General features: G+C 41.1%; 1 protein-coding gene across 1 annotated transcript in view; it reads right to left on the bottom strand.

The window, feature by feature from the left end:
* Positions 1-25,521, bottom strand: part of Txlnb (taxilin beta) — a 50,879-nt gene that overhangs the window by 3,072 nt on the left and 22,286 nt on the right. Inside the window, exons 5-9 of the mRNA XM_021174748.3 lie at positions 21,564-21,758; positions 19,069-19,188; positions 16,078-16,152; positions 3,560-3,652; positions 1,086-1,181 (exon numbers count right to left, since the gene is read on the bottom strand). Coding sequence (XP_021030407.1) covers positions 1,086-1,181; positions 3,560-3,652; positions 16,078-16,152; positions 19,069-19,188; positions 21,564-21,758 — 579 coding nt within the window. The remainder of the gene's footprint in view (positions 1-1,085; positions 1,182-3,559; positions 3,653-16,077; positions 16,153-19,068; positions 19,189-21,563; positions 21,759-25,521) is intronic.

Here is a 25,521-nt window from a genome sequence, read left to right as displayed (position 1 = left end):
ACTAGAAGTTGCCTACTACGTTTGAACAAACATTTCGGAACATCTCTTTGTTTTTCTGATGTTTTGATTATTAGACTAAAAGACTTTTAATTACTATTGCCTGTTCTTTGGGAAATAAACCTGTTAAGTCTTCTTTCTACTCCAATAAACATCTTAACCTACATGAATCTTCTGTTCCTTAAAAACTGGAGGGTATAGGCAACATCTTCTGTGAAATAAGTAAGATGGCCTGGGCTTCACTCTCAGTGGGGTGTTTTGTATTCTAGGAAATATGTCTTCTTGCTAGAACTGCTATATGCTAATTCCAGCAGCCATCTGATGAGTGTTGATGAGTCATACATACATCTTGGGAACTGGTTGCAACTTGGAATGAATCGTTAAAGTGGTAATTATAACCACAGAAATGCACCACATACCAGTTCATGATGTTGGCTGCTTAAACTGTTCAGTTCTTCTTTTCTCTGGTAACAGTGGTGTGAGAGTGAGCAGAGAACTGCACCTAATCATCTCACTGCTGATTCCCACCCTGGCTACCCTGGATCTGTAAGACCCTTTTAACTTGTTACCATGAAGGGATCGTCACTTGTAGGTCCTGCCACTCAAATTGGAGCTCATAAACCTTTGCCTTTAGAGTTGTAAAGCCTGTAGGCCCTGGCAGAACATCAGCTACCAAATACCTGTTGGAGGAGGTTTTAAAAAGATTTCTTCATATCTGTCTGTAAAATACCCTAAAGGTGCTGGCATCTTCTATCAGCACAGTCAAACCAATGCATTAAGTGCACTTGCTGGGGGCCAAACAGTAGAAGTTCAAGATCAAGTAAGACCTTCATCAAAACCTTTCTAGTCCAGCAGGCACAGTGCCATTCTGGGGTCAGTTTTCTACCTAACAATTCTGTGACTAAGGTTTACAAAGATCTTTGACTCTTCCTTAGATTTCTCAATGACTCTTGATCTTATTCCTGATCTTATATTTTAATATGTTATGTCTCCCTTGAAATTCAGCCTATTTTTCAAACATAATCACTTATACTATTAGGTTCTGGTGATGACTTTTGACAGGGTTAGGGAAAGAAGAGCGTCCTCACCTCTTCAATCATGTCCAACAGGGCTTTGTTACAATTCTCAAATCGGGCTTTCCACGTGGCAGTGTCCTTCTCCAGCTTCTTCATTTTCTTAGTTGTCTACAGAAATTAGAGTGTTTTAGTGATAATCCTGAGGCACAAAGGAAGCAATGAGAGCCACATGTGACACCAAGGGCAATCCTCTTGCTACCAACTGCTGAAGCAAACAAATGTTCAATGTCAACAATGAAGACTGAGGAAGAGGGATGATTGCAAACGAACGAACTTGTTTGCACCGGAGCCAAGTCATGGAGAAGGAAGCTACTCAGGAGCACATTGTGTTGTTCTTGACTTTTCTTTCATTTAAAATAATAAAAACAAATCCTTACTGAGACTCATAAGTAAGCTTGCAATTTAGGTAATTTACTTTATCGAATAGAAGGATATCGTCGTGAGAGAGCTGACATTGCTTTTGGGAATTAAGCTGCAGATAATTTGTGTGCTCACGAAAGCTGCTCGGCACCTTTTCTTTGCTCATGTTTGTAGGGTGAGGGTGAGCTCACAGAAGGTGATGGTTACACATTCATGTCATCTCTGAAACAGCCCCACGAGAAAAGCTCCGTTTTCATCCCTATTTTATAAATCATGAAACTGAGGGTCAAGAACATGTGTTAATATCTAAGTTGATTTACCAAAGAGTCAGGCTAGACATATCTCATTTTCTACCAAAAATAGTGCCTCTTAGTCACCAGACCCTCGCACGAATGTGGGTTACATTCATACTCTGTTTTGAGTAGAAGATTAATGGATATTATTTATTGTAGGATCTCTTCTCTTATTGTGTAAATTGAAGGGTAAGACTCTTAGTCAGCTATTATGTCCTTTCATGAGCCACACCTAGGTACTTGCTTCTTTTTTATTTTTTATTTCAGGTATTTTGAGGCAAAGTTTCATTCTGTAGCCCTGGCCAGCCGGAGCTTGCTATGTGGACCAGGCTGTCCTGGAACCCACAGAGGTCTGCTTGCCTCTGCTTCCTGAGTGCCGGGATTAAAGGCCTGGGCCTCCTCCATGCCTGCCTATGTGCTTGTTTCTTGAGCAAAGCTCTCTGAGGTGCACACCAAGGCCAGAGGCTGAGCCCAGACTTTCATTTCTTGCTCTAAAAGGAGTTAGATGGGCAGGCCTTGAATAGATGTTGTTGTTTAGTAGCTTTGTAAAGTTTAAGAGATTAATGTTAATAATTTTATACAAGATGTAGGACTGTAGTCAGAGTTACACAAACATGCATTCCAGTTTATTGTTGTTGTCTATCAACAATGGAACTCTTGGGCTCACCAGCATCTGTAAACAAATTTCAGATGAAGAACACTTGACTTAATATCCCAGTCTCAATTTTGAGATAAAATTCAAAAAATAACAATTCAGAACCAAGAAACTTAACAAATATTAGTATAAAAGTTACATTGTCTCACTAAAATATAATTTGAAAGATGCTTCTTACACATAATTAATGCCAGTGCCTGTTCAGAAACACAATATGCATGCGTGTGCGTGTGTGTATGTGTGTGCATAGATGTGCATGTGGACATGCCTATGCTGTGCTGTACTTGTGGAAGTCAGAAGACAACATTTAGGAATCTTTGTCTACCTTGTTTTGAGGCGGGGTCCCTTTCAGCCCGTCGGTGGGCTTCCTATGTTAGGCCAACTGGCCCAGGAGCTCCCAGACTATTCTATCACTTCTTCTTCCCATGTCGCCAGAGGAGTTCTAAGACCACAGATGTACCCCATTCTCATACAGCCTTTCACAGGGTCCCAGGGATCTCAACTCAGGTCCTCAGGGCCGCTGTGGTAAGTCCTCTTACCCTCTGCCACAGAGGCAGAATGTTGATGCTGATTTTCTACTAGGAACATACTGGACTGAATAAAATGTTAATGTTATCTCTGTTGATATTATTTGTACCTTTTATTTATGAAAGACCAGCAAAACTTTTAATGCGTTAATTTATTTGAACTTTATAGTTTTGTGAGTTATGAAAAAAAAATTATCAGTTTATAAATAAGAAAAATAAAACCTGAGAGAGGTACATAAATGACCCAAGAGTCCTTGGTGGATAGTTACAAACGCAGAATTTGAGCTTACTCTTCCGTCTTCGTATGCAGGGCTCCATCAATTGTATTGCATGAGAAGGAGTCTATCAACTCTAATGTTATATTTTTTGGTTTAAATATTTTTTAAACCAGAGAAAACTTAGGCTTTTTAAACTAAAATAAGCTAGCTATCAAGAAAAAAATATTGTTCGTCTTAGTGAAAATGTATCCTAGTATTTTGAGGCCATTGATCAGATCTATTTACTGGAAACTTTTTAAAAAGACAAAATTCCATTGAAAGTCTCATTCCTGCATTATGAAATGCACTGGAGTATCTTAGCCAGAGAAAAGTGCATGCAAAGACCTGACTGTCAAACAAAACCGGTCAGTATTCATGGACAGGAAATACTCACCTTATCCATTTCCTGCTTGAAAGTGGCAAACACTTCATTGCTTTTTGTCAGTGTACTCTGGAACTCCTCAAACCTTCCTGAGTAGAGAGTGAGCTGTAAGCAGAGGAGAAAGTACATCGATTTTGGGGCTGCTTTCAGATTGCTTCCAGAAAAACAAAACAAAACAAAACAAAACAAAACAAAACCCAAGTCACTGTTCATTATTTGAGAAGGAAAATGAATTAAAGATATTGTTAGTACAGGATTAGTCACATGTTTAGCTATTTTATATACTACCAGGTCAACCTAGGTTGGTGAGCATGATTAAAATTCTTCATTTAAAGAAATTATGTCTATCTGTCTGTCTTCTATAGCTCTCCACCTTACCATTCGAAAGAAGGTCTTCGGTGAACATAAAACTTGACATTCCAGCTGCCGTGGCTGGCCAGTAAAGTCCAGGGACCTGCCTGTCTCTTTCTGGCCCTTTGTGCTACAGTTAAAGGCGTGTGTCAGGACACCTGTCTTTTACCTCGGTGCTACGAATTCGAACGGAGGTCCTCAGGCCCTCAGGCTTTTAGGGCATACACTGCTCATCCAACCATGTTTGTACCCCAACATGTTTCCTGTTTCTTTTCTTCCTTCTCCTCTCCCGCTCCCCGGGAATTTCATACATGTATCTAATGTGTTCTGATCAAATCCCCCGCCATTTTTTCTCCTCCAGTTTCTCTCTTAGTTCTTTCCACAGCTTTTCTCTTTAAACTTCCTCTGCTCTGTCTTTTCTTAAAAACCTCTTGGGTCCACTTAGTGTTTCCTAAAATGTTTTTAAAGGAAAATAAAATTATAAAACATACAATTACAGCTTTATTATATCATACTTTTTAATAATTATTTATTGGTCACTGAACATATATGTGTACACCACTTATATAAAGATATTTCTTTAATACGTGGGTCCTGCTTTTGAGGGACTTGTATGCCTAATGGGAAGAGAAACGCAATGACCAGAGGCAGACAGCTTCTGGGACAGGCGGGAGCCACAGAGCCGCTGAGGCAGCACCCTTTTGGGGCCGCAGACATCCGGCACCCTCCCAGTCGGAGGACAGTGACCTGCCCTGCAGGGAGCGCCATCTTGGCTCCGGGACTCCGCCGAGCTTAGTCTGTACAGGTCAGAGTGGGGACCACGGGGGCAGACGGCTTCTGGGACAGGCGGGAGCCACAGAGCTGCTGAGGCAGCACCCTTTAGGGGCCGCAGACATCCGGCACCCTCCCAGTCGGAGGACAGTGACCTGCCCTGCAGGGAGCGCCATCTTGGCTCCGGGACTCCGCCGAACTTAGTCTGTACAGGTCAGAGTGGGGACCACAGAGGCAGACAGCTTCTGGGACAGGCGGGAGCCACAGAGCCGCTGAGGCAGCACCCTTTTGGGGCCGCAGACATCCGACACCCTCCCAGCCGGAGGACAGTGACCTGCCCTGCAGGGAGCGCCATCTTGGCTCCGAGACTCCGCCGAACTTAGTCTGTACAGGTAAGACTGAGGACCACAGAGGCAGACAGCTTCTGGGACAGGCGGGAGCCACAGAGCCGCTGAGGCAGCACCCTTTTGGGGACACAGACATCCAGCACCCTCCTAGCTGGAAGACAGTGGTCTGCCCTGCACAGGAGCCCTCTGCCTCAGGAGCAGGGAGCACATCTTGGATCCAGGACTCCACTGAACTTAGGAACTTAGTCTGCACAGCTGAGAGTGTGTACCACAGAAGCCTACAGCTTCTGTGACCTGCCAAAGCAACACAGCATCTGGGAAAGGTCCTGTTTTCCGCCTTCTTCTTCGGCCAGGAGGAGGTCCAAACCCCAGATATCTGTACACCTTCCCTTTAAGAGGAAAGCTTGTCAGCAGGGAGTGCTCTAACCACTGAAACTCAGAGGAGAGAGCCTGTCTCCCAGGTCTGCTGACAGAGGATACTCAGAATCCCCAGAAGAACAACCTCTGAACAGAGACAACTATAACAACTCCAGAGATTACCAGATGGCGAGAGGTAAAGGTAAGAATCTTACTAACAGAAACCAAGACCACTCACCATCATCAGGACCCAGCACTCCCACTTCGCCCAGTCCAGGGCACCCCAACACACCTGAAAAACTAGACCTGGATTTAAAAGCATATCTCATGATGATGGTAGAGGACATCAAGAAGGACTTTAAAGAACTACAGGAGAACATGGCTAAAGAGTTACAAGTCCTTAAAGAAAAACAGGAAAACACAACCAAACTGGTAGAAGTCCTTAAAGAGAAACAGGAAAACACATCCAATCAGATGATGGAAATGAACAAAACCATACTAGACATAAAAAGGGAAGTAGACACAATAAAGAAAACCCAAAATGAGGCAACACTGGAGATAGAAACCCTAGGAAAGAAATCTGGAACCATAGATACCAGCATCAGCAACAGAATACAAGAGATGGAAGAGAGAATCTCAGGTGCAGAAGATTCCATAGAGAACATGGGCACAACAATCAAGGAAAATGGAAAATGCAAAAAGATCCTAACTCAAAACATCCAGGAAATACAGGACACAATGAGAAGACCAAACCTACGGATAATAGGAGTGGATGAGAATGAAGATTTTCAACTCAAAGGACCAGCAAACATCTTCAACAAAATTATAGAAGAAAACTTCCCAAATCTAAAGAAAGAGATGCCCATGAACATACAAGAAGCCTACAGAACTCCAAATAGGCTGGACCAGAAAAGAAATACCTCCCGACACATAATAATCAGAACAACAAATGCACTAAATAAAGATAGAATACTAAAAGCAGTAAGAGAAAAAGGCCAAGTAACATATAAAGGCAAGCCTATCAGAATTACACCAGATTTTTCACCAGAGACTATGAAAGCCAGAAGATCCTGGACAGAGGTTATACAGACACTAAAAGAACACAAATTCCAGCCCAGGCTACTATACCCAGCCAAACTCTCAATTAACATAGATGAAGAAACCAAAGTATTCCACGACAAAACTAAATTCACACATTATCTCTCCACGAATCCAGCCCTTCAAAGGATAATAACAGAAAAAAACCAATACAAGGACAGGAACCACGCCCTAGAAACAACAAGAAGGTAATCCCTCAACAAACCTAAAAGAAGACAGCCACAAGAACAGAATGCCAACTTTAACAACAAAAATAACAGGAAACAACAATTACTTTTCCTTAATATCTCTTAATATCAATGGACTCAACTCCCCGATAAAAAGACATAGACTAACAAACTGGCTAAACAAACAAGACCCAACATTTTGCTGCTTACAAGAAACTCATCTCAGAGAAAAAGATAGACACTACCTCAGAATGAAAGGCTGGAAAACAATTTTCCAAGCAAATGGTCTGAAGAAACAAGCTGGAGTAGCCATTCTAATATCTGATAAGATTGACTTCCAACCCAAAGTCATCAAAAAAGACAGGGAGGGGCATTTCATACTCATCAAAGGTAAAATCCTCCAAGAGGAACTATCAATCCTGAATATCTATGCTCCAAATACAAAGGCAGCCACATTCATTAAAGAAACTTTAGTAAAGCTCAAAGCACACATTGCACCTCATACAATAATAGTGGGAGACTTCAACACACCACTTTCACCAATGGACAGATCATGGAAACAGAAACTAAACAGGGACACAGTGAAACTAACAGAAGTTATGGATCAAATGGATCTGGCAGATATCTACAGAACATTTTACCCTAAAACAAAAGGATACACCTTCTTCTCAGCACCTCATGGTACCTTCTCCAAAATTGACCACGTAATTGGGCACAAAACAGGACTCAACAGATACAAAAACATTGAAATTGTCCAATGCATCCTATCAGATCACCATGGACAAAAGCTGATCTTCAATAACAAAATAAATAATAGAAAGCCAACCTTCACGTGGAAACTGAACAACACTCTTCTCAATGATACCTTGGTCAAGGAAGGAATAAAGAAAGAAATTAAGGACTTTTTAGAGTTCAATGAAAATGAAGCCACAACATACCCAAACTTATGGGACGCAATGAAAGCATTTCTAAGAGGAAAACTCATAGCTCTGAGTGCCTCCAAAAGGAAACTAGAAAGAGCACACATTAGCAGCTTGACAACACACCTAAAAGCACTAGAACAAAAGGAAGCAAATTCACCCAAGAGGAGTAGACGGCAGGAAATAATCAAACTCAGGGGTGAAATCAACCAAGTGGAAACAAGAAAAACTATTCAAAGAATCAACCAATCAAGGAGCTGGTTCTTTGAGAAAATCAACAAGATAGATAAACCCTTAGCCAGACTCACTAGAGGGCACAGGGAAAGCATCCTAATTAACAAAATCAGAAATGAAAAAGGAGACATAACAACAGATCCTGAAGACATCCAAAACACCATCAGATCCTTCTACCAAAGGCTATACTCAACAAAACTGGAGAACCTGGATGAAATGGAGAAGTTCCTAGACAGATACCAGGTACCAAAGTTGAATCAAGATCAGGTTAATGATCTAAACAGCCCTATATCCCCCAAAAAATAGAAGCAGTCATTAATAGTCTCCCAACCAAAAAAAGCCCAGGACCAGATGGGTTTAGTGCAGAGTTCTATCAGACCTTCAAAGAAGATCTAATTCCAGTTCTTCACAAACTATTCCACAAAATAGAAACAGAAGGTACTCTACCCAACTCATTCTATGAAGCCACAATTACTCTGATACCGAAACCACAAAAAGACCCAACAAAGATAGAAAACTTCAGACCAATATCCCTTATGAATATTGATGCAAAAATCCTCAATAAAATTCTTGCTAACCGAATCCAAGAACACATCAAAACAATCATCCATCCTGACCAAGTAGGTTTCATCCCAGGGATGCAGGGATGGTTCAATATACGGAAATCCATCAACGTAATCCAGTATATAAACAAACTCAAAGACAAAAACCACATGGTCATCTCGTTAGATGCGGAAAAAGCATTTGACAAGATCCAACACCCATTCATGATAAAAGTCTTGGAAAGATCAGGAATTCAAGGCCCATACCTAAACATGATAAAAGCAATCTACAGCAAACCAGTAGCCAACATCAAAGTAAATGGTCAAAAGCTTGAAGCAATCCCTCTAAAATCAGGGACTAGACAAGGCTCTCCACTTTCTCCATACCTATTCAACATTGTACTTGAAGTCCTAGCCAGAGCAATTCGACAACAAAAGGAGATCAAAGGGATACAAATTGGAAAAGATGAAGTAAAAATATCACTTTTTGCAGATGATATGATAGTATATATACGTGACCCTAAAAATTCCACCAGAGAACTCCTAAGCCTGATAAACAGCTTCGGTGAAGTAGCTGGATATAAAATTAATTCAAACAAATCAATGGCCTTTCTCTACACAAAGAATAAACAGGCTGAGAAAGAAATTAGGGAAACAACACCCTTCTCAATAGTCACAAATAATATAAAATATCTTGGCGTGACTCTAACTAAGGAAGTGAAAGATCTGTATGATAAAAACTTCAAGTCTCTGAAGAAAGAAATTATAGAAGATCTCAGAAGATGGAAAGATCTCCCATGCTCATGGATTGGCAGGATCAACATTGTAAAAATGGCTATCTTGCCAAAAGCAATCTACAGATTCAATGCAATCCCCATCAAAATTCCAAATGAATTCTTCAACGAATTAGAAAGTGCAATCTGCAAATTCATCTGGAATAACAAAAAACCTAGGATAGCAAAAACTCTTCTCAAGGATAAAAGAACCTCTGGTGGAATCACCATGCCGGACCTAAAGCTCTACTACAGAGCAATTGTGATAAAAACTGCATGGTACTGGTATAGTGACAGACAAATAGACCAATGGAATAGAATTGAAGACCCAGAAATGAACCCACACACCTACGGTCACTTGATCTTCGACAAGGGAGCTAAAAACATCCTTTGGAAGAAAGACAGCATTTTCAACAAATGGTGCTGGCACAACTGGTTGTTAACATGTAGAAGAATGCGAATCGATCCATTCCTATCTCCTTGTACTAAGGTCAAGTCTAAGTGGATCAAGGAACTTCACATAAAACCAGAGACACTGAAACTTATAGAGGAGAAAGTGGGGAAAAGCCTTGAAGATATGGGCACAGGGGAAAAATTCCTGAATAGAACAGTAATGGCTTGTGCTGTAAGATCGAGAATTGACAAGTGGGACCTCATGAAACTACAAAGCTTCTGCAAGGCTAAAGACACCATCAATAAGACAAAAAAACCACCAACAGATTGGGAAAGGATCTTCACCTATCCTAAATCAGATAAGGGACTAATATCCAATATATATAAAGAACTCAAGAAGGTGGACTCCAGAAAGTCAAATAACCCCATTAAAAAATGGGGCTCAGAACTGAACAAAGAATTCTCACCGGAGGAATACCGAATGGCAGAGAAACACCTGAAAAAATGTTCAACATCCTTAATCATCAGGGAAATGCAAATCAAAACAACCCTGAGATTCCACCTCACACCAGTCAGAATGGCTAAGATCAAAAATTCAGGTGACAGCAGTTGCTGGCGAGGATGTGGAGAAAGAGGAACACTCCTCCATTGTTGGTGGGATTGCAAGCTTGTACAACCACTCTGGAAATCAGTCTGGCGGTTCCTCAGAAAATTGGACATAGTACTACCGGAGGATCCAGCAATACCTCTCCTGGGCATATATCCAGAAGATGTCCCAACCAGTAAAAAGGACACATGTTCCACTATGTTCATAGCAGCCCTATTTATAATAGCCAGAAGCTGGAAAGAATCCAGATGTCCCTCAACAGAGGAATGGATACAGAAATTATGGTACATTTACACAATGGAGTACTACTCAGCTATTAAAAAGAATGAATTTATGAAATTCCTAGCCAAATGGATGGACCTGGAGGGCATCATCTTGAGTGAAGTAACACAATCACAAAAGAACTCACACAATATGTATTCACTGATAAGTGAATATTAGCCCAAAACTTAGGATACCCAAGATTTAAGATACAATTTGCTAAACGCATGAAACTCAAGAAGAATGAAGACCAAAGTGTGGACACTGTGCACCTTCTTAGAATTGGGAACAAAACACCAAGGGAAGGAGTTACAGAGACAAAGTTCGTAGCTGTGATGAAAGGATGGACCATTTAGAGACTGCCGTATCCAGGGATCCATCCCATAATCAACTTCTAAACGCTGACACCATTGCATACACTAGCAAGATTTTGCTGAAAGGACCCAAATATAGCTGTCTCTTGTGAGACGATGCTGGGGCCTAGCAAACACAGGAGTGGATGTTCACAGTCAGCTATTGGATGTATCACAGGGCTCCCAATGGAGAAGCTAGAGAAAGTACCCAAGGAGCTAAAGGGATCTGCAACCCTATTGTTGGAACAACATGGTGTACTAACCAGAACCCCGGAGCTCTTGTCTCTAGCTGCATATGTATCGAAAGATGACCTTGTAGGCCATCAATGGAAAGAGAGGCCCATTGGACTTGCAAACTTTATATGCCCCAATATAGGGGAATGCCAGGGCCAAAAGAATGGGAATGGGTGGGTAGGGAAGTGGGGGGCGCTATGGGGGACTTTTGGGATAGCATTGGAAACGTAATTGAGGAAAATATGTAATAAAAATATTAAAATAAATAAATAAATAAATAAAAAAAAGTTAAAAAAAAAAAGAAACGCAATGACCACTTGACTATGAGATAATTAATACAGATTACTAAGTCAGAACCTTACTTGCCTTGGATTTTCTCTGTAATCAATGTTTACAACCTAAGCTAATGAATAGCTGTAATCTTAAATTATGCCTCTGACCCAAAAGTAATGCATGTGTGTTTGTACACGTATTATGACACACATTTGCTGAAAACAGCAAACAGAGCTCAAAGGCAATCTTATAAATATCTCCTATAAATGTTGAAAGGGGAATTTGGATATTGCTTGATAGCATTTGCTAGTTTGTCATCTGTTGGGGTCAGTTGGAGTCAGTGACTCAATCCCTTGTAAGACTCTGCTAAGGATTTCCTTAAAGTCCTCTATTCCTTCCCCATGGAATGCTTTCCGTGCAGTTCGATAAAGACAATGCCAAGCTCTTTATTAGAGACAGACACAGACACCCTGGCAGATTAGTAAGACCAACTTCATATTCAGGCTCACAATAGACAAAGCATGACAGGAGACATAGGGCGAGTGCAGTGGAGAACTCAAATCTGAGCTTATTGGGCTGGGGTGATAGTTCAGAGGCTAAAGGCTTAGCATCCCAACCAAACCGTCCAATCTGGCCTCACTCTTGGTTCAAAATAGCAAGGGGAATTGCTTTGATTTCTTTCCTCCATGTGACACTAGTCCAACATTATTATTAACTCCGAATTTATTATTCATGTGTCCAAACCAATGTACTTAGAGACAGTAGTAAAACAAATATTTTAAATATATGTATCATGTTCTCTCTCTCTCTCTCTCTCTCTCTCTCTCTCTCTCTCTCTCTCTCTCTCTCTCTCTCTGTGTGTGTATGGTGCATGTGGAAGTCAGAATAAAGACTCTGAGGAGTTGTTCCTCTCCTAATCTGTGTGGAAAGGGTGCTATCGATCAAAATCAGGTTGGCACACTTGTGCCAAGAATTGGGTATTGTTTTATCATCTCCTTTATTTTTACTAGATTATTCCCATTGACCATTTTTGTTTTGCTATGTTTAAAAGTAAGATGTGGTAAAATACACATGAAGTTAACCTCCCCCCCCATTCGAAGTACAGTACTACCATCCCACATTATTGTACAATCTCTAGAATGCTTTCATGTAGCAAAATAGAAACGCTGTGCTCATTAAACAACTCCACGTGCATCAAACAGCTTCTCAGGTCCTCCCTCCCTCAAGTGGTCGGGTTTTAATACTCCTTTTTTCTTCCTGTTAGACATAGACAGTACAATTTGTGTGGCTTATCCCTTGCTTAGGTAACCATCACCAACATTATCTTATTCTAACTGAAATTCTGTACTTCTCATTTTATTAGTATGTATTTATACTATAGAGTTGGCCTCTGATTAGCATTCTGACTCTGTGCATGTTTGATTCGACAGGGGCTAGTCCCTCTTTCATTGTGGGACTGCAGAAAACATAGAAAGACTATCCAGAAGTCATGCACAGTAGTTTTCCTGCCAGGGACAGAAATGGAAACAAACCACTGCATGGTTAAAAGTAAAAAACTGCTGTCATCTATCACCTTGAAATGGGTCTAAACGCTCACTTTTTGTTTTTGCTTCTAGTTGCTTGTATTTGGAGGTTCATGCATGTCATGTGGGTGTGTGGTGGGCAGAGTATAGCTTTCTATAGTTGTAAGTCAGTTCTTTCTACCATATGGGATCCGGGGAATCACCAAGCTTGGCAGCAAGTGCCTGTACTCACTGAGCCATATCAAGTGGGTCCTCATACATTGGGTCCCAACTGACCACTAAGTCCAGATTGGAATAGGAGGCAGAAGGAACTGTGTCTAGAAATTGTCTTAATAAGACTGTGGGACTTGATGTGGAGGTAAGGCCTGTTCCTAAAGTCCTTTCAGAGGGCTCCCCTTCATCAAAAGATAAGAAGGTGATATCTGAGTCTAGAGACTATGATTATACTTTTAAGACAATTTACACCCTGAGTAGTGTTTTGTGTCTGTGCTGTCAGATACTGCTGACATTCCATGTTTGCCACTGTCCTCATTCTTCCTGATCTTGTGGCAATCGGTTAGTCATGACAGTTGTATCTCAACTGATTATCTATGACAGCTGCTCTACTGCCCTGCCTCAGTTTATAGAACTGAAAGCCAAACCCTGCTTTCCTAGTGAGAAACACATTCCCAAGTCCCTATGTTCTATGTTTAAAAGTGACTTCAGCATAGGACAGCAGTCTCAACCTGTTGGTTGTGACCCCTTTGGGGAATCACATATCAGATATCTACATTATAATTCATAACACTAAAATAATTACAGGTATGAAATAGCAATGAGATACTTTCACAGCTGGAGGTCATCACAACATAAAGAACTGTATTAAAAGTTCTCAATATTAGGAAGGCTGAGAACCACTGTTCTAGGAAAATATGCAGACTGCCCATGGCATTTTTCTTACTCTAATCTTAGAAATTAGTATCGAGGCCTTAACTTCCTGCTGTTCCTACTCCTTTAAGGGCAATTAGAAACAAAGGAAGGATGTGAGTAAAATTCCGTTTTCAAATTTATGTAAGTTGGACAGGGTCGCACCTCTCAGTGTGAAGAGCTGGCACTCTGATCTTAATACCTGAAATACCTGAACTCATTCCAGGATCAGGGGGTGAGCAGAGAAGCAGGAGTACCCTGTAAATACTTCTGGAATTGAAATGGGCAGAGGTGAGAAACTGGATCACATTTGTTCGTTTTTATTTTCTTCACTTTTAAGCTCCTAGATCCTTGGTTCTATGAGATGGTTCAGTCTGTAAAATGCTTGCTATGCCAACATGAGGATCTGACTTTAGATCCAGTGCACCCATGTTCAAAAAGTGAGGCGTAGCAATGTGCTTCTGTGATCCAAGCACCAGATGAACGGGAAACAGGAGGATCCTGGGTGGGGCTTGCTGGTCAGCTAGTCTGGTTGAGTTACTGAGCTCTGGATTTATTTGGAAACAGGTCTCAAACTATAAGTGGGCGGTGAGTGAGAAAGATACTTTTGGCCTCCAAATGCACATGAGCAAATGTGTACACTTACACACACATGGACATGGAAGAGCGACATAGACACACTCTGGACTCCAGTGGAGGCTGCGTAAATCATTCTCTAGGCTAGAATCTAATATTAACCTACTCTTTTCAACGTCATTATCTTCACTTAGCTAAGTGATAAATGAAGTAGACAATTCGAATAATGCCTAGTGCCAAGTAGTGCCCTTTGCTTCTCTCAGGCTTTGTGTTGTTAGTGAGCAGACAGCCCAGAAGCTCCAGTTTGTTTTTCTGGGCTTTCTCTATTCCTAGACAGTAGAATCACAACTCTTTCCTACTGTGCACAGGATAGCTGCTGTGGACCATGGCTTGCTGCTTCTGACACCATGATATGATGCTTTCTGAAGCTGACTCAAAAGTTGGCCCTGAGTTTGCACCTCTGAACTCTGTGACTCTGTGAAAATCCAGAAACATTACGTTTCAGACCTCTATCTAATTAGTTTGAAAACTTGTTTGAATGTTCTCAAAGAATAGATTATATCTGGGAACACAATTTTCCATTGCAGTCTCTGTACACATTGCATAAATATGCTTTAGAACAGTTAATCTGTGACAAGTTCACCTGTATGTATGCTTGCTTGCTATAATTTCTTATTTTAAGTTTATTCGTTTTTTGTATAGAGTAGAGTTCATTCAAAGCATGGGAAGGGGAGTTGAGGAAGTAGAGACAGAGAAAGGGAGAGAGAGAGAGAGAGAGAGAGAGAGAGAGAGAGAGAGAGAGAGAGAGAGAGAGAGAGAGAGAAGAGGAGTAGAGGCTGGCCATGAGGGAGGGGGAGGGGAATGAGAGAGAGGGGATAAGAAGCAAAAGGACAGAGCAAGAGCAAGAGATCAGGAGCTTAAGTTTATTCTTGATGTATTTTACAGTATTTAAAAAGTATTTACTGCACTTATTCATTCAATAAGTATGTACCTCTTTTTTTTTTTTACAGTAAATAAGATTTTATAGTCAGCACATAAACACTTATAGAGTGTTAATGCTGCCTGATGTGGACAGCTTCTGACGTCCTTGCTTTCTATGAGTTTCCTCTGTGAACTCACCATCTCTTTAGGGCTTGGGCATTCCTCCCAACAGTGGGGCCAAAGTCCCTCTGTGGCCGATGACAGAGAATGTTTCCCTGGAGGGCCAGAGCCCGATGTCAATAGGGAAGATAAATAGGCCTGGCTTCTGCATACAGCCAGTTGTGGCAGGAGACTATATTTTTGAGCCTGAAACGTGAACTCTAGTAGTCTGATAAAAACAAAGTCAGTGACACATGAAGCCAAATCAGAAGGACTCCTGACTTCCCCACCACTCCCAGCCGTTCATCACTGACTATGTCAGTCTTGATCAATATCTGGGTCTCCATTTTTCTCATTTTCTTTATATTATAGATAGTATCAAAATGTGAGGACTGTTTAGGATGGACAGTTATAAATGGTGCTTCTGAGCAATTTTACATTTCCTCTCGCCTTAGCTGGGCAGTGGACCAGGTGACAGAGAAGAAATAGGTTAGAGAAGTGGGAAGCTGGAAATCGCGTGCTGTTCCCAACCACTTTAAAGACATTGTCTGTCTGTGGACCTCTTGGCTACGTCATGCCGGTTCACATCATTTCTTTTGCATAGACACAATATTCTCTTAAATGTAATCAGTGTGAAGTTGTTTCCTTCTCAGGCCCCATCCCTTGTCACCTGTGAAGCTTTGTGCAGAGAATCTTGGGTCCCAGACCCTTGGTTACAGAAGGAGGCTACCCCAACCCTCCATGTGTTGGCCTCTTCACTTCACCTGAGCCTGCAGCACAGTCTCCTGCTCCTTCAGCACTTTGGCCTGAAGTTTCCACTCTGCCGCCTGGTTCAGCAACTGTGAGAAGATAGGATGCATAGGAAGAAAGTTTAGTTGTGTTTAAGTTGCCCTTTGCTTACCATATACATATAACCCAACTTTCTTCTTATGCCCCTCTCCCTTAAGTATTTTTTTTAGGGGAGGGACTTTTGCAAAGTACAAGTTGACAAAGTTAAAGAAAACAATTAACATATCTGATCCCCAAGGAAACTAGTGGCTTTAATAAAAAATTTTAAGTATTCAAATCAAGTATGAATCACACAAAATCTTACCTCTTACCAATCCCACTGGTTAGAAGCTTCCCAAACAATCCTCTTTACCATCAACCTTAGGCTGGACATCTCCAGACTTCCCCACCTGGGCATGGCTGCCTGCAACTGGTCCATTCTATTAGCACCTAGTGATTCTCCATTACAGAGCACACGATGCCTTAAGAAATACACGTTCCTTCTTTTAATCCCTGGTTCCTGACACAGTACTTCAAACATGCGTCTGACTTTCCTCGGGGGATCACTAAAGGGAAGATCCCCTTTGGACAATATAATCTAGGGTGTATAGAGCGTGAGTTGAAATCTATGCTTTTCTAATACCTGAGAGGGTTGGCTGTCAGTGACCCATGCAGCACATTTGAGAAATGGAGATATTTGATGAGTTGCTCTGAACTCTGCCCTCTGGTGCCAAGAGACCTCATTCCCACTGCCACAAAGAATGTAGCCACTGCAGTTAGACACGGCTGAGCTGGGAGCCAACTTAAGATGGATGAATACCTGTTAATCAGTATTGATGCACAGCTATAGTCTTTGGTTTAGGTTTGCAACTTCTGGTCAGAGCTCAGAAGGTTGTTTTGTTCTGTTTTGTTTTTTAAATAAAAACCATGCCTACAGTGTGCCAAGAGAAAGGATGCCAGTTGTTGATTTCCAGATGATTATGCAGTAACCCAGAGACAGGAGTAACGTTTACACTACTGGTCCTAGGAGAGGCCCAGGCACAGCACTGTGGAGTACCAGACCTGTAGGCCCGCTGGCCATCTGAGGGTGTGGTGGAGGGCTGCTGGTATCTGCTTTTGGAGCTGACAGATCTGGCCTGTTGGATGTCTTTGGTTATTCTGTTTGCATGGAGAAACCTCCAGTTTGGACTTGATATCTCATCCATACAGAAGTGACATGTCATTGCTGCAAGCTGGGAATGGGGTGCAGTGGGAGCAGAAGTCAGGGGAAATAGGTTTTAAGAACTAGCCATTAGGGCTTGTTGACCAAATTCACTTCTTTTCTGTCTTATTTGAAAAGTGGGGTTATTTTGCAGTTTTCTATGGTAACAAAGTAAGTGATTCTCGTGTAATTTCAGCCAAACAAAAAGCTTCTGGTCAAATGTCAATATGACACTTGAGTGAATGGCATAACAGCTATCTGCCTTACAGATCTCTCAATCTTAATATATATGTAGGCATGTATGGTATATATGTATGTATGTATGTATTCACACACACACACACACACACACACTCACACACAGAGAGAGAGAGAGAGAGAGAGAGAAAATCCCCTCTCCTCCTTTCTCCATCTCTCTCTCTTCCTCTTACAACCAGTACACACTTCACCCTGCGGACTCACACCTCTGAATTGATGCAGTGTCACAAAGAGCTTAGGCTTAGAGAAAGATGCATGCCATTCTCTTTGAATTGACACATGCCAGAATCTTGACGGAATGTTCCCGTTTCTGTCTCTCCTTCTTAGCTGTCATCTCCCTAACCCAAGTCATCATCACATCTCCTGTGCGTTGTTCTGGGAACCCCCTGTCTTCTTTTTTTTCTATTCCATTTTCCATCCAGAGCCCACTAATCTTTCACATCTGGGAAGCCAATCGCATTATCTCCTCTTCTAAATGACTTTATCCCATTATATTTGGAAAAAAATTCAACTTTCTCTCTAAGTCCTACAGAGCTGCAGTTGGATGCTGCTTACCCCCACATCCTGAACATTTCTCCACTTGCTTCGCCTGCTGAGGATTTGTCTGTTGCTGTGTATTGTGATGCTAAATACTGGCCCTGGTTGCCTCAGCAATGAGAATCCTATCACACACCAAGTGATGCTGTGTGACCTTACCCATTAATTTAACTGTTGGTTGAATAAAGATGCCTACAGCCTAGAGCTGGGCAGAAGGGAGGTAGGTGGGATTTCAGTTTCCAGATTTGGGGTCTGAGGAGGATAAGGAGGAGAGAAGAAGGTGAAAAGAGGAGAAGACACCATGGGTTAGGTGAATCAGGAAAATGTGGCCATGAGGGCTGGCCAATTGGAGTTAAGAGTGAACATGGCAAAACATGGCAAGTCATAACTCGGAGTTATTGACAGGGAAGTAGATGCTAGTAGCATAGAGGGCAGCTATCTGCCCAGCTCCAGTGCTTTAAAGGCTCATCATAAATATAAAGGTCTTGTGTCTTTTATCTGGGAACTGAATCATCCAAGGCAGGGTAGAAACCCCAGATTAAATATTTTCACATCTACCTGATCACTCAGTCGATGTAAGTCCCTCATCAAGTGCCATCTCAGGTCCTCCTTGTTTGCCTGATAACTTACTATTTTCTAAATAACCCTCCTGCTTTGCTCACTACTGAGCATCTCTTTCCACACAGTCTCTAATCTGCCTGGTAGGAGGTGGCTCTTCTCTGTCTTATTCACAGCTATAATCTAGCACCTAAAATGCTCTCAGCAGATAATAGGCACTTGAAAAACACTTGTTGAGTATGTTGAATGACTATTTTGTGTGAATAATGGTACAGGCCCAGTATTTCCTACTGGGCTAACCCATTTACTTCTCCGTAGATGCGCGGGCTTTTAGATGAGTCAAGTGATCTTCTGCCACTGTCAGACAGCTTTCCTAGAGAGCCTCTGAGGAAGAGATACATTGCATATGCACACTGACTAAAAGGATAAATACATATTCCTTCTCCCGTCTGTGCCGCTCCTCTGCCTCCTGCATCAGTTCTTGAGCCTCTTCAAGTTTCGCATCCACCAGCTTCTGCTGCAGTTCTCGATGTTTGAATATTTTGTCCAGATGCTAAGGAAAAAGAACACATAAGAGCCAGGCCTGTGATCAGTGCATAGAAATGCAAAAATAGGAAACAATTCACATGAATACACATTTCCTAGTTTTTAAGTTTCTAAGAAATAGACACTCTGGCCTCAGTGAAGGCCATAAATCGATGAGAGTCCCCAACTTTCCACTATCCAGAGATAGCTTCAAATGGTGGAGATGCCAGAGGTCAGCCACATTAATGCCTAGAGGTTACAAACATGATTTTTCTCAATTTGGAAGCCAGTTAATATGATGCTATTCATTATGCTAAACCTCTCAGACAATGTTCCACTGTACTCTGGCTTGGTATTATAGCCCTTTTCATAATTGTAGGACTACTTTTAACAATAAGACGACTATAATTTATCATAGAGAATTTTCATCAGAGTACCAGCACATGATCCCTAGATGTGTGCGACTGAGGTTCAGACCCTGAATGCTCTGATACTGCCCAAATGTTAAATACTTGGCTTCCAGCTTGACACTATTGGGATGTGGTAGAAAATTGAAGAGGTGGGGTTTGCTAGGAGATCTTCTGGTCTTCGGCAGTTAGTGCCCACCCCCACCCCCATTCCCAGTTCCCAGGAAGTGAGCATCTCAGTCCAGCCACACCTTTCTTACCCTGTTTATGTGTTGCTTTGACATAGGTTCCAAAATCATGGAGCCACTTGCTTATGGTCTGAGACCTTCAAATCTGTGAGCCAAGACTACCTTTTCTTTCAATAAGCTGAGTCTCTGTCAGTAGTTCTTACAGGAGAGGAAAGCTGACCAACATGTAGAGGCGACATGGCCCAGCCTCTTCTGTGAACTGGCAGTCATTCATTGTCCTCACACCTTGACCTCTGGACTACCTCTGTTTGAAGGATGGCTGAGTGGTTAAGAGGTCTCATCAGAAATAGGACACATGGAATGTTGTGTTGGGGTTTAAACAGAACCTGTGCTGGGAGTGTGAAACTTGTTATATCATTAATGTAAAATATTGAAAATGAAAATCTTTGTGACTGTAAATGATGTCCTGTCTAGGCCACTGCTTTCTTACATAAAACACAGCAAAGAGAGTGAGTGCTATGGCTAATGTTAATCATTATTAATATTCTAGGCCATTCTGAGCTCTTTCTGAGGAGAGCAGATATTTTTCCCATCAGCTTTTCCTTTCTTCTTCACTCTTACTTCTACCCTGGATGGATTCAACCCTTCTCACAAGAGAAGATGGTAGCTAGGTGGTATGGCTTGCTGTGAGGAGTTTCCTGATTTACCTAACTCCTATGACCATGTGCTGCAGACTCAAAGATTGTTTTCTTGATAAAATCATGGCACATTACCAACCCAGCCACTTGTTATATCATTAATGTAAAATATTGAAAATGAAAATCTTTGTGACTGTAAATGATGTCCTCTCTAGGCCACTGCTTTCTTACATAAAACACAGCAAAGAGAGTGAGTGCTATGGCTAATGTTAATCATTTGGTGAGATCCAGAGCCACTGGGGAGAAACCTCTGGGCTTGCCTCTGAGGGACTGTCTGCATTAGGTTAGCTTCTGGGCTTGCCTGTGAGGGGATCATCTAGCTTGATCAGGTTAATTGAGGTGGGGAGGCCCACCTTAACTGTGAGTGACGCCACTTCATGGTTGGGACTCTGGACTGAATAAAGATGAGAAATTAGGCTGGGTACGAGAATCCTTTATTCTGTTGTCTGTCTGTGGACCAGTGTAACCAACTGTCTACCTGCACTTGTTCCCATTCCTTCCTCTCCTCCGGCCATACTTGCCGCTCCACGATGGAATAATCCCCCAAAACTATAAGCCAGAATCTACCTTTCCTCCATCAGGTTGCTTTTTAGTAGATATCTGGTCACAACAACACATAAAGTGGCTTACATAGATCGTGTTCTCTGCTTCACAGTAAAGTTGAAACAAGTGACTTATACTGTGTGCAAAGTAGACTACCTAATGCATTGCTTGACACAAGTTAGGCACTAGATAAATGATATTATAATTATTACATTATTAATGCTACTATCAGCTTGTTAGTTGAGATGACATGGCGAGCCTAATGAAGAGAGTGGAGTTCTCGCTTGTCTACATGGGAAGGATTTTTAAAGAACCCAAGGACCATGCAGGACTACTGTGCCCACAGCCCAACACTTTGTTTCCTGCGTTTACTTCAGTGTGATGTGAGCTCAGCCAGGTGTTGTGTAGGACTGTCTATTTTTATTTTGGTTAGTAAAAGAAATCCAATCATAACAATTAACGGTTGAGAGGGCTGACCATGAATTTCTTCTTAACCAATCCCCTCACTTTCAGAAGGCAGCTCTGGGCCTGCGTAGAGTTCTGCGAGCTGTTTGATGTGGTTCTCACCTCCTCTCTGAGCTCGTACTGGTCAATGATGCTTTTCAGTTTTTCTGCAAGCTCTGTGTTCTCCTGGCAGAGCTTCATATTGCGTTCACTCTGTTGTTCGATCTGAGTCTGGATATCTGTCAGGGTAGTTTGAAAGTGACTTGTAATCTCTTTCCTCTTCTCTTCTTCCTCGCGCGCCCGTTGAAGGGTTTCTTCCTGTGGATAACAGCAAGACATTTTGTGTGGGTTTAGAGGTACCCATAGTTTAGAGAACCCAGGATTAGGTCACCGAAAGCAGCAGTGTACAGAGTAAGCAGGGTGCTTCTTGTCGGTTCTCTACAGCTGAAGTTGTCAGATCCCCAAATAAAGGTCTGAGCAGGGATTCAGCGGTGAATGCAGTCTCTCCCGGCAGCTGCTGGGCTCAGGGGTGAGCAGCCTTCCTTTCAAACTGAAGAGACCCCCGCTGAGTGAATGACCTGCAGTGACTTTTGGGAGTTACAACAGTCACGTTGAGACTTTGATCTCTTAGTTGTGAGGGGGAAAAATGGCCACTGGGATTTACTGACAGATGGGAAGCGGATCATGAGTTGTTTTTGTGTTTAGGGGCGCGGCAGGGGGGTGGTAGTGGTATGCAGCAGAGACAAATAAATGTAATGTTATTCTATAAAACCATGGAATACTAACCACAGAGTTGTATCACCCAGATTTTTATAAGTGAGATCATAGTATAAAGTCCTTTTTTTTAGGTTTTATTTTTATTTATGTTTATGTCTCTGTGTGAATGAATATATGTAGAATTGTGTGGGTACCCAGAGAAGCCAGAAGAAAACATCAGATCCCTTGAAAAGGGAGTTACAGGTGATTGTGAACTACTTCACGTGGATGCTGGGAACTGAACTTGGGCCCTCTGCAAGAGCAGCAAGTGGTTCTCTCTAAGAAAGATATATTATCAGGAAGCTATTCAAACATAGAAAAAGAAATCTTTCCAAATACACTGGATATTTCATTCCTGGACAGAACAATCATTTTCTGTTATAAATAAAATATTTGCAATATAAATTTTGAATTAGAAGGTAGTAAGGTTGAAATCTCCTTAAGTCTCAAAAGAAACAGGGAGACACTTACCAGCCTCTCCACCTCCACTACCATTTCTTACCATCAAGGAACTGAAAGTTTTACATTTCTTCTGTTCTCCTTCTCTGACAACAAAACTCCACATTCATCACTAGCCACTAATACTGTGCCCACATCCCTCTATCTACATCGGGAATTATCTGTGTTATAGCTGTTCTTTTTATTCTTTTAGAATAAAGGGTTTGCACTCCCTATGTTATCCCAAATGTAGACGCATTTACATGGTGACAGATGATACACACTTTCAGATTCCATTCAGTCCTGGTTAGTTGTTAATGGGAACGTGCTCTTCATTATTGGCAAGTGGAATTACACCACATTTAGTTGCATACCAACTTCATATTATGGAACAGGACTTAGAAAGAGAGAATTATCTTAGCAGAACTAATTGTGCAAGTCTTTATTAGGATAGAATAATGTGATCAAAACAAGAACTGATCTGAAAAATATATGCTCTGGAAGTATTTTAATTTATCACTCATTTCTAGTTTTCCTATATAATTTTAACACATTGCCTAAATTGTTGGCCATCAGAATTATATTTGCATCATATTGTAACTTCTTAGAGATAGACTGCTTTAATCTAAAGATTATTTCAGATAACATTTATCTTCATATACCAATACTTATTACATATATCACTAAAAATGATCACAAGTATTAGCTAAAGAGTAACCAGATATATCTGTGATAGTGATTGTCATCTCATTGCTCCTGGTATACTTAGAAGTCCCCAAATTATGAACCATATGACTATAGCCTATGATCTTAATTTAATTTTTATTTATAAATATTCCATATCTGAATGAAAAAGTTATACTGTGCCTCTGAGAAAGTCTGATATTTTCCAGATCTGAGCATACGCTATTAAATATATGTCAAACCACTCAGTTCCGGCTTATTAAATGGCAGCTTGAGTTCTTTGGTATACTGTCCCCCTTTTGTAAAAGGAACAGTACAAGGTCTTGTGAGGAAGCCCAAACTATCTTGAATTTGTGATCCTCCTGCCTCATCCTCCCAAATACCAATGTTCTATGTTGTTTTTTCAGCTAGACAAAAAGAAGTCTTGCAAAATGTTTTTTCAGTTGAGTTCATTGATAAAGAATGTGCCATCTCTTGGACAACGTCTGAGACAACTTTAAAAATTAATCAAGTGTATTGTGCAAAGTGAAAATTACTAATACAAACAAGACTGAGAGGGCAAAGCTGAAAACAAGTTTGCAGGCATCATCTGCATGCCATGCCTGGTACAGAATCCATAGGTACTCGAAATGCTTATGTAATTATTAATGCATTATTAACTCGTGTACAGATACACAACTAGCTTGGACTAGATGATTTCTATAGTTCTTTGCACTTTAAGTTTCTGTGACATTCTAATAACAAATCTACCCATTTCTTTATCAAAGTCATGTACCTTAAGCTACTACCCACATTGTATTAGAAATTTCTTTTTCGATACGATTTCAGGCTCAAATTTATTCCTTCATGTATCTGTAGGAGTCCCTGAGACAAATATATGCCTCAAACCTTCACTGGCCTTTATCTAAATTATTAAGGTTTGTATTTCTGTTTAACACACTAAAGAAAAAAAATTATAAGGAATGAAAAAGTTAGAATGTATGGTGGTGGAGGGACCTGATTATGCAGTATCTTTGTATGTTATGCTCAGGCTATGCCTACTAGCATAGACATAGGAGGTCATTGAGTGTTGTCTTCTACATGTAACATCCATAGACTCTGGGAGCCAATTGGCACTTGGTGTGATACATAAGTTTCTCACCTTTCCCCCTTTTAAATAGATCTCAGCGTGTAGGAAGACTTGGGAATAGCAAGTCTTAAATTTCCCTAGAAAATCTTCTGACTTTCAGAGAAGAACAAGAGTGTGAAAATTTGGGAAACTGTATAACCACTGAAAGATGAGAGAGAGGTTTCAAGAGAAGTCAGACAGGGAGAAAATCCTTAACTGTGGGGAAACCGCTCCAATCTCTGCGTGACACTGATCTACTCTCGCAGTCCAGCTAAGGAAAAAGAAATTCAATGGACATTTAAATTTTTTGAATTCAAAACAACATTTATAGTTTGAAGCTAACCATATGAGTTGAATTTTAAAACCAGTCAGTATTTTTAGAAGGGTAGAGCTATGGTTTAGATGTGTAGTGTAGACTCCAAAGCTTGTGTGTTGAAGGTTAGATCCCTTAGATGATTGGTTTTTTGAGAGATGATTCTACCATGATGTGCTAATTTCATCAATGGATTAATCCACTGATGGCTTCATATCGGAACCCCTTGTTCAGAAGTGGAGTTTGTGTGGAGGAAGACAGCTCACAGTGTATGCTTTTGAAGTCTCTTTCTTGTCTCCTGAGCCTCTTTCTGGGCCTTTCTGCTTCCGTGACACCTTAAGGTGAACAACTTTCTCTACTGTGTGCTCCCATCAACTCTGTTCTTCTTCACCATGGCCGAGAAATAAGAATCAAGTAACCATGGACTGGAGTCCCCAGAGATAGGAGCCAAATTAATCTTTTTTGTCCTTTAAGTTGCTTTCTGTAACATATTTTATTACAGCATGGGAAGGTCAACTAACATAAAAATAGGATCCAGAGCCTCTACACTGTCACAACATCCAGGATATAATTGTCAATGAAAACCCAACAGAAATGGCACATTATTAAAAGAAAGTCAGTAAATAAATAGTTTTACAAGGGTCTAAATGCAAAACCAGCAGGGACGAGTCATAAAAGAGGCATTATAATTCTGCTCAGTGACGTGAAGGAAGATGATGTCCCAACAAACTAAAACCAGGATGTCTTAGGGAAGAGAAACAATTCATTAAATAAGTGGGAAT

This window comes from Mus caroli, unplaced genomic scaffold (assembly GCF_978045245.1).
Source record: "Mus caroli unplaced genomic scaffold, Mus_caroli_1 scaffold_9, whole genome shotgun sequence".
In the NCBI taxonomy this organism is placed as follows: domain Eukaryota; kingdom Metazoa; phylum Chordata; class Mammalia; order Rodentia; family Muridae; genus Mus; species Mus caroli.
This window is presented reverse-complemented; position numbering and strand designations above follow the sequence as displayed.